At 54.2% G+C, this 13,937-nt stretch overlaps 1 protein-coding gene across 2 annotated transcripts; it reads left to right on the top strand.

Annotated features, from left to right (window-relative positions):
- The first annotated feature begins 4,565 nt into the window (after positions 1–4,565).
- On the top strand, positions 4,566–10,197 carry LOC136400507 (uncharacterized). Of its 2 annotated transcripts, XM_066377316.1 has the most exons (4): positions 4,566–4,639; positions 4,729–4,999; positions 6,048–8,549; positions 8,928–10,197. In XM_066377316.1, exons 3-4 carry the CDS (start codon positions 8,507–8,509, stop codon positions 9,713–9,715), a joined length of 831 nt encoding a protein of 276 aa, XP_066233413.1. In that variant the 5' UTR covers positions 4,566–4,639; positions 4,729–4,999; positions 6,048–8,506; the 3' UTR covers positions 9,716–10,197. The 2 variants fall into 2 exon arrangements, with proteins under 2 accessions (XP_066233413.1, XP_066233412.1); XM_066377315.1 differs by having other exon boundaries at positions 4,599–4,999.
- The last annotated feature ends 3,740 nt before the right edge of the window (positions 10,198–13,937 follow it).

Raw genomic sequence — 13,937 nt, forward strand, 5'->3', positions numbered from 1 at the left:
CCATTGTTTCATTACCATCTGTTCGAATCTAATGCGAACCTGCATGGGCCAGGTGGCTGTGATGGTGGCTGTGGCTACTGGCCATACATTTGGTGTAGTCTGCGGCAGGATTCGATACAGATTGGTATGGAGCCACCACCACCTTTGAGCGGTGGAGTAGAGGACTGGTTTCTGCTATGGTTCCCCAGGGCTGTCCTTTTGGGGACCATAGGCTGGCTGACTTTTACATGCATGAGGAAACTGAGAGCTCTGTGGAAGAGGCTGCCTGGGACCTGCAAACCGAGCAGTGGAAGGTGCTGGAGCAAATGTGGGAGAAAGAGATGCCAACCCTGGAGCTGGAGCAAGCACTGGAGGAGGCTGACCAGGTTCAGGAGATTCACCTGGAAATGGAGCAGCCACTGAAGGAGGAATCACAGGTTTGTGAGTTGCAGCTTGCCCTGGACGTTATGGAGAGCCAGCAGCATCAGGAGGCCAGGGCTGAGGTTGGAGCTGCAAGACCTGCTGAGCAGTGTTGGCCTGAGGCTCAATTCTGGCAGCAGGAGCTGCTGTTTCCAGTTCCACTTTGGAGGATGAGGAGAATCGGGCTGGAGTTGCAATCCGCATTCTCCAGAAGGTGAGAACCCAGCAGCAAGGAGTTCCTACTACGCCCCTGGTACGTCTACAATTTTGGGACATAGAGCTGGATGCCATCATGCTCTCTGGAGCAGAGATGGAAATGCTGACTGCCATTGCCACATGATCCTCTTTGGCACAGTGTAAGACATGCCAGGACGGCAGAAGTGAGGAGAGTGGCTGAGGCTACATATGTGTGGACTGATTTCCTGGACTATGACTGGAGTGGACACTGGCTCCTTTGTTGAATGGACTTACGGATTTTGGACAATGTGAAATACTCTGATGGGGGTGGGGGAGTGGCTTTGCTGGAAGCACTCCCCTGCCCTGGGAAGCTTTTCCCATGGCTAGAAAGAAAGCCAAGGACATTTTGCACTTTTGGCAAAGTGCTCAGAGACCGGTGGAGTGTACCTTTGTAATTGTAGAAATTGTATGATTTGTCATGTTGTTGTAATTTGTGTAATGTGCCTAATTTCCTTGTGCAGGAATACCTGGTGCTTTAGATTGTGAAGTGAGCAAAAGGGGTAAAATGTTGGTCAAATAAGTTTTTAAATATGACATATATGTTTGCTTGCTTATAGTTTGTATTGGGTGTGGGGGACAGGCTGTAATTAGGCCAGGTCATTATAGCCTAAGGCTTAGTTTTAAAACTAAGGTGTTCCCCACACCCTTGACTGATTGCATGATGTGGGGTGGTGCACTCTCATGAGGAATTCCATTATGCCTCAGATAAGTGACTTTGTATCAGAGACTTCCTTGTTTGTATATTGGATTAAAGGTTTTTATTTTATTTTATTTTTTTCTGAAGTTGGAAATGGCAAGGCAGTCAGACAGACTCCCGCATGCACCCGACCGAGATCCACCCGGCATGCCCACCAGGGGGCGATGCTCTGCCCATCTGGGGCGTTGCTCTGTTGCAACTAGAGCCATTCTAGCACCTGAGGCAGAGGCCATAGAGCCATCCTCAGCACCCGGGCCAACTTTTGCTCCAATGGAGCCTTGGCTGTGGGAGGGGAAGAGAGAGACAGAGAGGAAGGAGAGAGGGAGGGGTAGAGAAGCAGATGGGTACTTCTCCTGTGTGCCCTGGCCGGAAATCGAACCCGGGACTCCTGCACGCCAGGCCGATGCTATACCACTGAGCCAACCGGCCAGGGCAGATTAAAGGATAGCTTGCTCTCTCTTGGTTCCTGAGATTAGAGATTAAGAGAGGAGAGCAGAGGAAGACCACGTGGAGGAGGCCAGGAAAAGCAACCAAGATGGCGGATTCCTGAGGGAGAAGCCAGTTTGTGCAGAGGTTGTGTAGAGAGGAGATAGGCTGGTGAGCTAGAAACCTTTGATTCTAGGAAACTCAGATAAGTCAGTAGCTTTCTGTGTTTTTACTTGCCCGTCAGGTGCAAGCTAGGATTACAGCTAATGGCCCACCAGTTATCAGTTCCATTGTTTCATTACTGTCTGTCTGAATCTAATGTGAAACTGCATGGGCCATGCGATTGTGATGGTGGCCGTGCCTACTGGCTTTAAACCATTCTTGGCCTTTTTTTTTTTTTAATCTTTTTACAAGGACAGAGAGTCAGAGAAAGGGACAGATAGACAGGAACAGAGAGAGATGAGAAGCATCAATCATCAGTTTTTCCTTGCGACACCATAGTTGTTCATTGATTGCTTTCTCATATGTGCCATGATCGTGGGGCCTTCAGCAGATTGAGTAACCCCCGCTCGACCTTGGGTCCATGCCAGTGAGCTTTTTCAAGCTGGCAACCCCGGGGTGTCGAACCTGGGTCCTTCTTCATCCCAGTCCAATGCTCAATCCACTGCACCACCAACAGCTCAGGCTCTTGCCCTTTTCTAAAACCACAGTTTGAAACCTGGAATGCTTTTGTTGAAATCACACCCGGTGCTAGCGCTCTCCTCTCCTTCCTGTCTATGGACTCCATTTGCCCTTCTACTGGTCTCCCCCAGACAACCTTTCCTCCTTGTTTCAGTCCAATGCGTCCGGGGAGAGCACGGGTGCCGGCCGAGAAGGGAAGGAACACAGAGGTGGAATCCGGAAGCTTGGGTTCGGGATCTGAATTCTCCCGGGACTGTGGCAGGTAGAATCCACTAGACTGTGGCAGGTAGAATCCACTAGAGGGCGCCCTGACACGAGGAGAAGAAGGGGTCAAACGCGGGGGGAAAAAAGTGAAAAACTACGGAGGGGCGGGGACAATTTCGATCGCTGCTGCTCCGGTGCTTTGCTTTGTGGTTCCAAACCCGGTCCGCTGCTCTGGTATATCAGGGGCAGAGACCCGTTCTGCAGCAGTGCGGCGGCCTGTGTGCGGAGTTGTGCTAGTCATGTTCCGCAGAGGCAAGGCCGGCGCCAAGCGGTGTCGCAAAGTTCTGAGAGAAAACATCCAGAGTATTACCAAGCCCGCCCTCCGTCGTCTTGCTCAGCGCGGAAGAGTCAAGCGCATCTCGGGACTCCTTTACGAGGAGACCCGTGGCGTGTTGAAGGTGTTCTTGGAGAACGTCGTCTGCGACGCAGTCACCTACACGGAGCACACCTAGTGCAAGACGGTCATCGCCATGGATGTGGTGTAAACCTGAAATGGCAGGGATGCACCGTGTCCGGTTTTGGCGGTTGGGAGGCTGCTGCGAGCCTCAGCAGTGAGGCAGTTCTAAAACCCTGTTTAGGGCCATCCCCATGGCCTTCGGAGGAGCAGGGCACGGGGTGTGCGCGCACACGCTCTGCTTTTTGAGGGGGGGGGCTGATTGATAGCGCTCGAAACCCACTTGCCAATAGCTGTTCGTGATACTAACCTGCTTTTATTTCTCCCGTGAGGTCGGGTGGAAGCTAGGGCTCGTGGCGCCTGCGCAGTAGCTATACCGGAGGACGTGACCCCGGGAGGGGGGGCGCATGCGCTGTTGACCCTTTATATAACCTGATTTAGCAGGTGCCAGGAGACTCCAGTGTGAAAACTGCACTGTATAAAAACAGGCCTTGAATAATAAAGAGCTGCTGTGGCTTTGTTCTTCCTTGCCTTTTCCCCCATGGCTCCGTGTGCATTCTTTTTCCCTCGGCATCACCCCTTCCCAGAGCTCCTGAGCTTCCCTAGCGAGCAGGGTAGGCAGGCAGCAGGAGGTGAGCGGTGCTGGGGAACTACCCTGCGGAGGGGCAACCCAGTTCCAGGTGGAGCAGGCGGAAATGAGACCCTGCTCCTAACCTCCTGAGGCAGTCGGTAGCCGCGCACCTAATGCACTGGACGCCGCCGGAGGACCGGGACATGATCCGTCTTTGGCTAGAGGAAATCGGAGAGCTCTGTAACGATCGGAGCCAAATATCCCAGCAGCCCACCGAGAAGCGGTGGCCTGGGTGGCGTGGTTATCTTTTGCAGTTTTGCAGCAGGCGAGCCCTTGAGGGAGGAAGGGCACAAGGACACGGTTTAAAAGTAACAAAACAGCCCTGGCCGGTTGGCTCAGTGGTAGAGCATCGGCCTAGCGTGTGGAAGTCCCGGGTTTGATTCCTGGCCAGGGCACACAGGAGAGGCGCCCATCTGCTTCTCTACCCCTCCCCCCCTCCCCCTCTCCTTCCTCTGTTTCTCCTTTCCCATCCCGCAGCCGAGGCTCCATTGGAGCAAGGGTGGCCCGGGCACTGGGGATGGCTCCGTGGCCTTTGCCTCAGGCGCTAGAGTGGATCTGGTCGCAACAGCGCGACGCCCCGGATGGGCAGAGCATCGCCCCCTGGTGGGCCTGCCCGGTGGATCCCGGTCGGGCGCATGCGGGAGTCTGACTGCCTCCCCGTTTACAGCTTCAGGAAAGAAAAAAGAAAAGAAAAGAAAAAAGTAACAAACCGCAGCCCTGCAGCGAATTTATCAGCTCCCTGAAACAACCAATCTGGGAATAGTCAAGGACAAATGGTAAGAACCTCCGACTCATGCCCCGCCCCCGCCCCCGCCCCCGCCCTCGCCCTCGCCCCCACCCCCACAGGAAGTAAGTACAGGTAGGTCTGCAGTCAGAGGGATCCCGCACCTTCCCAGCGAGAGCTGTACAGGTAAGACTCCAGCCAACAACGGGGAGCTAATCCCTTGGTGCCTATTAGGACACGCTGCTTTGCCGGCTAGTAAATTCTCTTTTTTCCAGAACGTTGAGCACCTTTGTCCTCCGGAAGTCGCTTCCTTTGTCCCTGCAACAACGTTTCTGGTGCATTGGCCGGGAAGCGTGGAGGAAGGACGCCCCCGATTGGCGGACCTTGGGCACCCCCGTTTGGGAGCCCCCGAACCGCCCTGCAGAGGCAGCCCACTGAGCCCGTGCACACCTCTGCAGGTCGCGGGTCAGAAGGCGGCGGTCCCAGCAAGGATCAGGCACAGAGGAACGGGAGGACGGGGGAGGGTGTGTGTGAGCCCGAGTCACGGTAAGGCAAACCGGGTAAGGGTAGCTTGTTAAAAGTTCTTGCCCCATTTAGGCAGAAGGGAAGGCCGATCACCCTCCGCAGGATGGGTTAGGGTTGTGGGGCGGGGGCCTAGGGCCACCCGGTCGGCGGTGGCTGGAGTCCAGCCCGGAAGACCCAGGGGCGCTAGGGAAGATACAGTACTCGGGCGGAGGCGGAGAGCTGTGTCCCCCGGCTTGGGGGTCGTCCGGCAAAAAGTCCTCAGGACCCACCGAACCGAGGTTTCCCCGACTGGGGCGGACTTCCTAGGGGAAGGGAGGAGAGGAAAGCCTGTGTGTATGTGGGGGGGGGGGGGGGGGGAGGAGGAGAGAAAAGCCTGTGTGTGTGTGTGTGTAGGGGAAGGGAGGAGAGGAAAGCCTGTGTGTGTGTGTGTGTGTAGGGGGGTGGGGGGATAAGAGGCGGAGAAATGCCCTTGCGGTGTGTGTGTGTGTGTGTGTGTGTGTGTGTGTAGGGGGGTGGGGGGATAAGAGGCGGAGAGCTGCCCCAGCAACGGGGTGGGCTTTCGGGGGTTGTGCGCTCGCCACCAGCTCACCACCACGCTGCCTGGGTGCGGAGTCCCCAAGGCCAGCGCGACTGCGTCTCGGAGGCAGGGGCTGTGTGAGTGAATGTTGGAGTGAACGAGACAGAGATCAGAGGGGGTTCAGAATCCCTCCACAGGGAGGAAGCGAGTAATGTGTGTGTTCCCCCCTCCCTGCGGTGTGAACGTTGTCTGTGGTGGGAGGTATGGGAGGTTCACAGGGAAAACCCACTCCCCTGGCTACCATGATCAAGAACTTTAAGAAAGGGTTCTCGGGAGATTATGGAGTCACCATGTCCCCAGGGAAATTGAGAACCTTGTGTGAACTGGAATGGCCCACTTTCGGGCTCGAGTGGCCAGCGGAAGGGAGCTTGGATAAGGATATTGTGCAGGAAGTGTGGCAAGTGGTCACTGGAGATTCAGGCCACCCTGATCAGTTTCCCTACATAGACACTTGGCTTACACTAGTTTTGCACCCTCCCACTTGGCTCCAAGGTCATACATCCACCGTACTAGCAGCAAAGAGAGGGAAGTGTTCCACCCAACCCAAGAAGCAGCTGCTGCCGCCGCACCAAAAATCTCAGTCTCTAGTGAACCAGAAGAAGTAGCAGAAACCTTGGCGCCCCATCCCGATGTACCGGCAAGGCTTTACCCTTCCATACCAGGCCCCTCGTCCAACCTAGAGACTGCCACAGACTAGGGCCCTTTGTCGCCAGGCCCATCGAGCTCCAGTACGGGCTTGCCTGAGTCGGACACAGCCCCCACTGCCCTGCCAGAGCCAGGCCCAAGATCACCTCCCCAGGCTGGGAGGTTGTGCTCGAAGTCTGGTGTTCGGTATGCAGAATTTTCTGAGAGAAGTAAGAAACACAGCAATAGACAGGGGCGCTTGGTGGAATGGCAGGCACTGGGTGCCAACCTCTGACCACCACCAATCTCTTCAGTTAGAGGTTCCATATTCCCTCTTATACAGAAAAGCCTGAGGCCTTGATAGATCTCATGGAATCCATATTCCAAACGCACAATCCTAGGTGGGCGGATTGCCAACAATTACTCCTCGCTCTGTTCAGCACAGAGAAGAGGCGCCGAGTAATCCAGGCAGCTACTAAGTGGCAGAGGAAAATGCCCCTGAGGAACATCAGAACCCCCGGGAGTATGCACAGGCCCAGTTGCCAGAAGATCCCAAGTGGGGCCCAGACGAGGAAGAGGGCCTAGACGGCTCGAGAGATACAAGGAGGCCCTTCAAGGCCTACGAAAGGGAGGCCAGAGGGCCACGAACATGAACAAAGTGGCCGTGACTTTGCAAAGGGAAGATGAGAGCCCGGGTGATTTTTATGAGAGGTTATGCGAGGCCCTCAGGATGTTTACTCCTTTTGATCCAGAAAGGCCAGAAAACCAGAGGGCGGTTAATATGGCTTTTGTCAGCCGGAGTAGAGGAGACATAAGAAGGAAGCTCCAGAAGCTGGAAGGCTTTGCAGGAATGAATACCTCCCAGCTTCTAGCAGTGGCCAATGAGGTTACGTTAACAGGCAGGTGGAAAGCAGAAGGGAGGAGGATCGCCGAATGGATGTCGTAGCAGCTGCCCTCTGCCAGAAGGGCAGCGGGAATCCCACCCTGTTCCAACACGAGAGGAAGGCAGGTGAGGGGAAGAAAAGGCATTCAGGCGGGCCCCCCTTGTGACGTGATCACTGTGCTGTCGGGAAACCGGTCATTGGAAGAATGAGTGTCCCAACCGGAACCAGAGGGAGGCACCCTTGCCGGCCACCCCCAAGGAGGAAGGGACACTGTTCAGCGTAGCTGGAGATTCCCTGTTTGACTGAGGTCAACTGCACTCAGGAGTCCCCCCCCCCCTCCCCCCGCCCCCCCATGAGTCCATGGACCGCATGACGGCAGGGGGCCAACAGATAGACTTCCTAATTGGTACGGGGGCTCAGTACTCACTCGGTGGTGACTCGGCTGGTGGCGCCGCTGTCCTCCGGTAGAGTGGACATCATAGGGGCCACCGGAGCACAGTGCGAACAGGCGTTCTGCCTGCCTGCAAGTGCACCCTAGGAGGTCATGAAGTAGCGCACCAGTTCCTGTATATTGCCTGACTGCCCACTGTCTCTGCTGGGATGCGATCTGCTGAGCAAACTAAGGGCTACTCTATGTTCTGCTGGCAACGGCAGGCTAGATTTGCAGGTGCCAAAGCCTAGGCTTGTTCTAACCCTAACCATTCCCAGAGAGGAGGAATGGAGGATTTTCGCTACTGAACCCGGAAAGACACCCAGATGGAAGCTGATGCAGAAATGGCCCGGAGTCTGAGCTGAAGACAATCCTCCCGGGCTGGCGATTAACCAAGTGCTGGTGGTGCGAATAGAGGTAAAGCCTGGGGCCCTGCTTGTCAGCCAGGACAGTACCGGGTTCTTCGAGAGGCCTTGGAAGGAATCCAGGTCCATTGGCAGAGGCTCAAGGAGCACGGCATTATCATCCTGTGCCAGTCGCCCTGGAACACTCCCCTGCCCACTGTCGGGAAACCAGGCACCAAAGAGTACTTGCCCGGTACAAGATCTGAGAGCAGTAAACCGGGCAGCAGTACCCCTGCACCTGACAGTATCAAACCTCTAGCCCCCTCCTAAGCCTCCTCCCTGCTCAAGCCTCCTGGTTCACTTGCTTGGATTTAAAAGATGCCTTCTTCAGTGTAAGACTGGCTCCTGAGAGCCGTGAGCTGTTTGCCTTCCAGTGGGAAGACCCGTCTACAGGAGCAAAGGTGCAGCACACCTGGACCTGACTTCCACAAGGGTTCAAGAACTCCCCCACCATCTTTGGGGAGGCCCTTGCTCACGGCCTTCAGCGGTTTCCAGCACAGGATGTTGGATGCGTCCTGCTTCAATATGTAGATGACTTGTTGCTGGGCCAGGAGACTCTCCAAGGGTGCGCCCGAGGAACTGACGAGTTCTTACGTCATCTAGAAAAAAATGGATATAAGGCCTCCAAGAAAAAGGACCAGATCTGTCAGAGGTGAGTAAAGTTCTTGGGATTCATTCTCCAGCAGGGGGAGAGGAGGCTAGGGGTGGAGCGGAAGTAAGTTATTTGAAACATCCCAGTCCCCACCACTAGGAGACAGGTCAGAGAGTTCCTGGGTGCAAGCCTTACCTTTAATACTAAAATCCGGTGTGTCCCATCTAAAAACACTGGATGCTCGCCTTATGAGGTATTTGTTACACAGTGGGCCTCCCCCAATATTAGGTAGCTTGCCAGGGACTCCCCAGGAGATGGGAGAGACAGAGCTATACTGGCAGTTAGAGGCTCTAGGCAGAGTGGCCACTGCCATTTCCAACTGGGTGTTAGAAAGGGCTCTGATAAGTCTGTTTGTCCCTGTCTATCCTTTTTCCCCAGGAGACCAAGTGTGGGTCAAGGTCTGGAATCCAGCTCCCCTCCGGTCCAAGTGGAAAGGACCCTGCACGGTAATCCTGACCATGCCTACGGCTGCCAAGGTAGAAGGCACACCCACCTGGATTCACCACAGCCGGCTGAAGCCTGCGGCCCCTATGGAAACACCCTCGTGGACAGCACAGACAGACTCCACCAACCCTTGTAAGCTGACATTGAAAAAGAACTACATGCCCTGCTTCAGTCACAAACCGGGAGCTGACTGGTCAGCGGACGACCGAAGCCTGAGGAACCTCACTGTGGGCTCCTTGTGCCTCCCTCAGGTGACAGGAGTCGTGTTGGTGGAAGAGAACTGCCTGCTCGGGGCACCTGAGGACATCGGCCGGGCCATTTTGAAGCTAGAGGAAGAAGCTGGGGTCGTTTGTCTGACACACAACCCACACAACTCTCCTGTGTGGCCTGTCCGGAAGCCTGACAGTTCCTGGTGTATGATGGTGGGCTACCGAGAGCTGGACAGGGTCACCCCACCTCTGCTCGCCGCTGTCCCAGACATTACTGAGCTGATGGATCGGCTGTCAGTGGAACTGGGCCGATACCGCTATGTAGTGGACTTGGCCAATGCTTTCTTTTCTATTGACATTGATGCTGCTCGTCAAGAGCAGTTTGCCTTCACGTGGGAGGGCCGGCAGTGGACATTTCAAGTATTGCCACAGGGCTATTTGCATAGCCCTACTCTGTGTCAGGGCCTGGTGGCCCAAGGTTTGGCCACGTGGAACCACCCTGAGACAGTGTGATTGTTCCATTACATTGATGACATGATGCTAAACTGATTCTCTTTCAGATCTGGAAGTGGCAGCCCATGGCCTTCGAGAGGCCCTCACGGCCTAGGGGTGGGCCATCAACGAGGACAAAGTCCAGGGACCTGGTTACTCTGTCAAGTTTTCGGTGTTTTCTGGTCGGGTAAGACAAAGGTTAATGCCTGAGGCGGTGATTGACAAAATTCAAGCATACCCCTGACTGGAAACTGTAAAACAGTTGCAGACGTATATAGGTCTGTTAGGGTTCTGGCGAAACTTCATACCTCACTTGGCCTGGTTGGCCAAACCGTTGTACTGATTGACCCTGACGGGTGAGACCTGGGACTGGACCCCCGAGGCAGAGCATGCCTTCAGTGCCATCAAGCGGGCGGTGGCACAAGGGCAGACATTACGGGTGGTAGACCCGGCCCTGCCGTCCCTCCTGACGGTCTAAGTAGAGGAGACAGGATTTGGCTGGGGTCTTTGGCAAAAGCAGGGAGGTCGGAAGACACCCATTGGCTTTTGGTCCCAGGTGTGGAGGAGAACCACTGTAGGGTATTCCCTCACTGAGACGCAGTTGGCTCAGTGGCAGAGCATCAGCCCGGTGTGTGGATGCCCTGGGTTCGGTTCCCAGTCAGGGCACACGGAAGAAGCCTCCCCCTCTTGCTTCTCTCTCTCTCCTCTTCTCCTCCTACAGCCATGGCTGGATTAGGGCGAGTTGGCCCCAGGTGCCAAGGATGGCTCAGTGGCCTCCGCCTCAGGCGCTAAAAAGTGGCTCCGGTTGCAACGGAGCAAGGGCCCCAGATGGGCAGAGCATCGCCCCCTGGTGGGCTTGCCGGGTGGGTCCCGGTCGGGTGCATGTGGGAGTCTTTCTCTGCCTCCGGTCCTCTCACTAGATTGAGAAAAATTTTTTTTTTACCAAAAAAAGAGAAGCAGTTGGCAGTCACATATGCCGCCTTGCTGGCTTGTGAAAGTATCACACAGGGCCACAGCCCGGTCACAGTGCAGGCCACAGGTCCGGTCGAAGGCTGGCTCTGTGCTTGGGCTACACGCCCTGGAAGTGGGGTAGTGCGGACTCCTGGAAGTGGGGTAGTGCGGACTCCCACCTTGACCAAGTGGGGTGCGTATCTTGAGCAATGGGCCCAGTTCTCGTCTAGCCCCCTGACACAGGAGCTGCACTTCTTGCTGGGACCGATACAGTTTGTAACAGAGAAATGGGAGATAGAACCGGCCCTAGGTGAAGTGCAGGAGAGTCCGAAACCAAGAGGGGAAACCACCTCCCCTGCCAGGAAGGCCAGGAAGCGTGGTACAGGGATGACTCCTCCAGAGGGCAGCTGCCCACACGGACGGAGACCGTTTGGTTTGCGACAGCCACAGGACAGTCCAGTCAGGGGGCCGAGCTCCGAGCAGTCTGGCTGGTCCTGGTGAGAGAAACTGGATGTGTGCACATCTGCACAGACAGCTGGGCTGTGTACCGTAGTGTCGGGAGCCGATCAACAACTGCTGGCTGACAAGGTCACAGCAGGAGAAGACCCACAACTGCTGGCTGACAAGGTCACAGCAGAAGAAGATCAAAAACTGCTGATTGACAAAGTCACCGCAAAGGAAAGGCACAACGATACTTCCCCCTTTGACTTTTTGAATTAATCTGGCCTTATATCCCCCCTTTTCTGGGTGTGTGCTATTATTTATGGCACAGGGATAATAGTACCGTGCTTTCCCTGTAGATTCGTAGTAATTTCTTTGGAAATGAGACAGAGGGTGTGAGTTCCACAGAAAAGCCTGTAAGCCCCTTGATCTGGGCTCATAAACATAAGAGGCTGGCTATGATATCCCTCGTAAAGGGTTAAGTTTGTAGGAGAATTTCTTCTTAATCATGTTAGAAAGAATAGATTGTGACTTGTGAATGGGTAGGAGGCAGTGGCTGTGCACAGAGCACCTTTCGGCCTTCACTTAATTCATCATTTTTCCTCCCTAGCCTTTTCATGTGATAGAGTAGAGAAACTTTCCTTTCTTCTTGCTTACCTGACCTGCAGATGGTGGAACACTCTGAGAAGAATATAGTTAGAACTTAACTAGTGTGTGAATATAGTAAATAAATAAAATTTGACTAGACAATAGAATCTTAGGAAAGGAGTAGTGGAATGGCCCGTTGCATGGCCTGGGATGGGAAATGCAGTCAGCAAGAAAAGAATGTTTTGCTAAGAGACTTGTTTTATGACTGAAGGCAGTTGCTGGGCTTTCTCAGTGAGACACTCTCATGAGGTTTGTATACTTCCCAAGATTCTTTCTTCAGATAATGAGAGGAATGGGGGGGCATCCATAGAAGCAATAGCAATTAATGTCTTCTGAAATTATGTTGCTACTAAGCTATCTTGCAAGTGCACTCTATATCTTTAAGTAAAAGTTACTCTTAATGTTATGTCAATTTCTTAATGGGCAAGCCTTTTGTTATCTTGTGAGAAAAGTTAGGACACTGCATAAACTCAAGGCCATTTGCCTGAGCAAGCGGTGGTCCTTTGCTAATCCTTAATGATTTTGTCTGTTAATCTCTCTCTGCCCCTTGACTCACAACAACAGTAAAGTTGAGTTATTAGTTAGTACTAATCCTTTAAAAGCTTTTACCGATGTTGTTATCGCTATTCAAGTTATTTTATAGTTGTACTTTGAGTGAATTGCCACCTGATTTGTAGTTTCTAGATATAAATTAACTGTTATCTGGAAACATGTAAACATAGTGAAACAGAAGCAATGATTAATACCATGTAATTGTAACTTGGTGTGTGTGAATAAAAAAGGAGCTGTACTAGCATTTGGCAGAGATGCCTGGCAGTAAATGCTAACTAGAGAATAAAGAGAAAGAAAAGAATTCGGCTCTCTCACCTGAATTTCGCCGACACCGTCTCCTCCTGTGGGACCCCTGGATCCCCCCCACCCCACCCCACCCCCCCCCCCCCCGGGGCTGGACCCCGGTACCATAGCCTGACATTGTGTTTGCCCTGTTGGGCCGCTTAGGATTGGCTTATTGGCCACCACCCTTTGTGGGGAAAAGGGGTGTGGCAGGTATGGCTGGCCCTACCTGCCGGCTCATTGGACTGGCCATTGTACTTGGGGTCGCTTGTTTATCTATGGCAAGATGGTACCGACATTGCCACAGAAGCCCCAGAATTGGGACCCCGTGTATCACCGCTGGCACAGGGAGAAGAGAGCTGCCTGGTGGTTTTACCCTGTGGCTCTCTTTGTACCGGGGGTGGGAGTTGGGAGTGGGGTGTGGGTGGCACTATTGATGTGGAATTACAGATTGAGGTGTTGGCCCAAGCCTTGAATGTCACTACCCAGATGCCGAAGGTAGTCTTACAGAACCACGTGGCCTTAGACTTGCTTACTGCAGCGCAACGCAGGGTGGTACTTCTACCCTTGCGCATATAGGCTGCTGTGTGTATATCCCCGACAATCAGCAGCAGATCTGAGGCTTTGCAGGAGGTGGATGCTGAAGTGTCAGCCATCGAGGCCCTATCAGAAGACCCTCTCTCCCACTGGTGGGAGAGCCTGGGGATGTCCTGGAGATGGGCCTTGCTTATTTTTAGCAGGTGTAGCAGGGGGGACTGTTGGTTCCTCTTTTGCTATTGTGGCTTCTGTGCCCAATAGAGTGCCCTGTGGGAGAAGGCCAGGCGCTCAGGCCTCGGGGGTGGGGTGGGGTGGGGTGGAGTGTGAGGTCCCAGTGCAAGCTAGAGCTCGTGGCGCCTGCGCAGTAGCTATACCGGAGGATGTGACCCCAGGAAGGGCAGGGGTGGGGGGGGGGGGCGGGCGGAGGGACGCTTACGCCGCCGCCGCCGTTGACCCCACAGGTAGCCTGCTGCCTTATCTATAGCTGCTGCCTTATCTATAGCTGATTCAGCAGGTGCTGGGGAGGTGCCTGCTGGGAACCCTCCTGCACTGTATAAAAACTGGCCTTGAACAATAAAGTGCTGCTGCGGCAGCTCTGTAGCCTTTTCCTCCATGCTGGCTCTGCGTGCATTCTTTTCCCTTCCACACCACCCCTTCTAAGGGGGCCCTTGGACCTGGACACCTACCAATGTCGCATTTCAAGGAGCACCGCTGAGACAACCCCTCATAAGCATGCTGGTCTTGGATTCTGACCAAGGGGATTGAGCTGTGCTGCTATAGCCATATTTGCATAATTTTTGACCAATCAGGGGCTCCACAACAATGAATGCAG

Source organism: Saccopteryx leptura, chromosome 3 (assembly GCF_036850995.1).
Source record: "Saccopteryx leptura isolate mSacLep1 chromosome 3, mSacLep1_pri_phased_curated, whole genome shotgun sequence".
Taxonomy (NCBI): domain Eukaryota; kingdom Metazoa; phylum Chordata; class Mammalia; order Chiroptera; family Emballonuridae; genus Saccopteryx; species Saccopteryx leptura.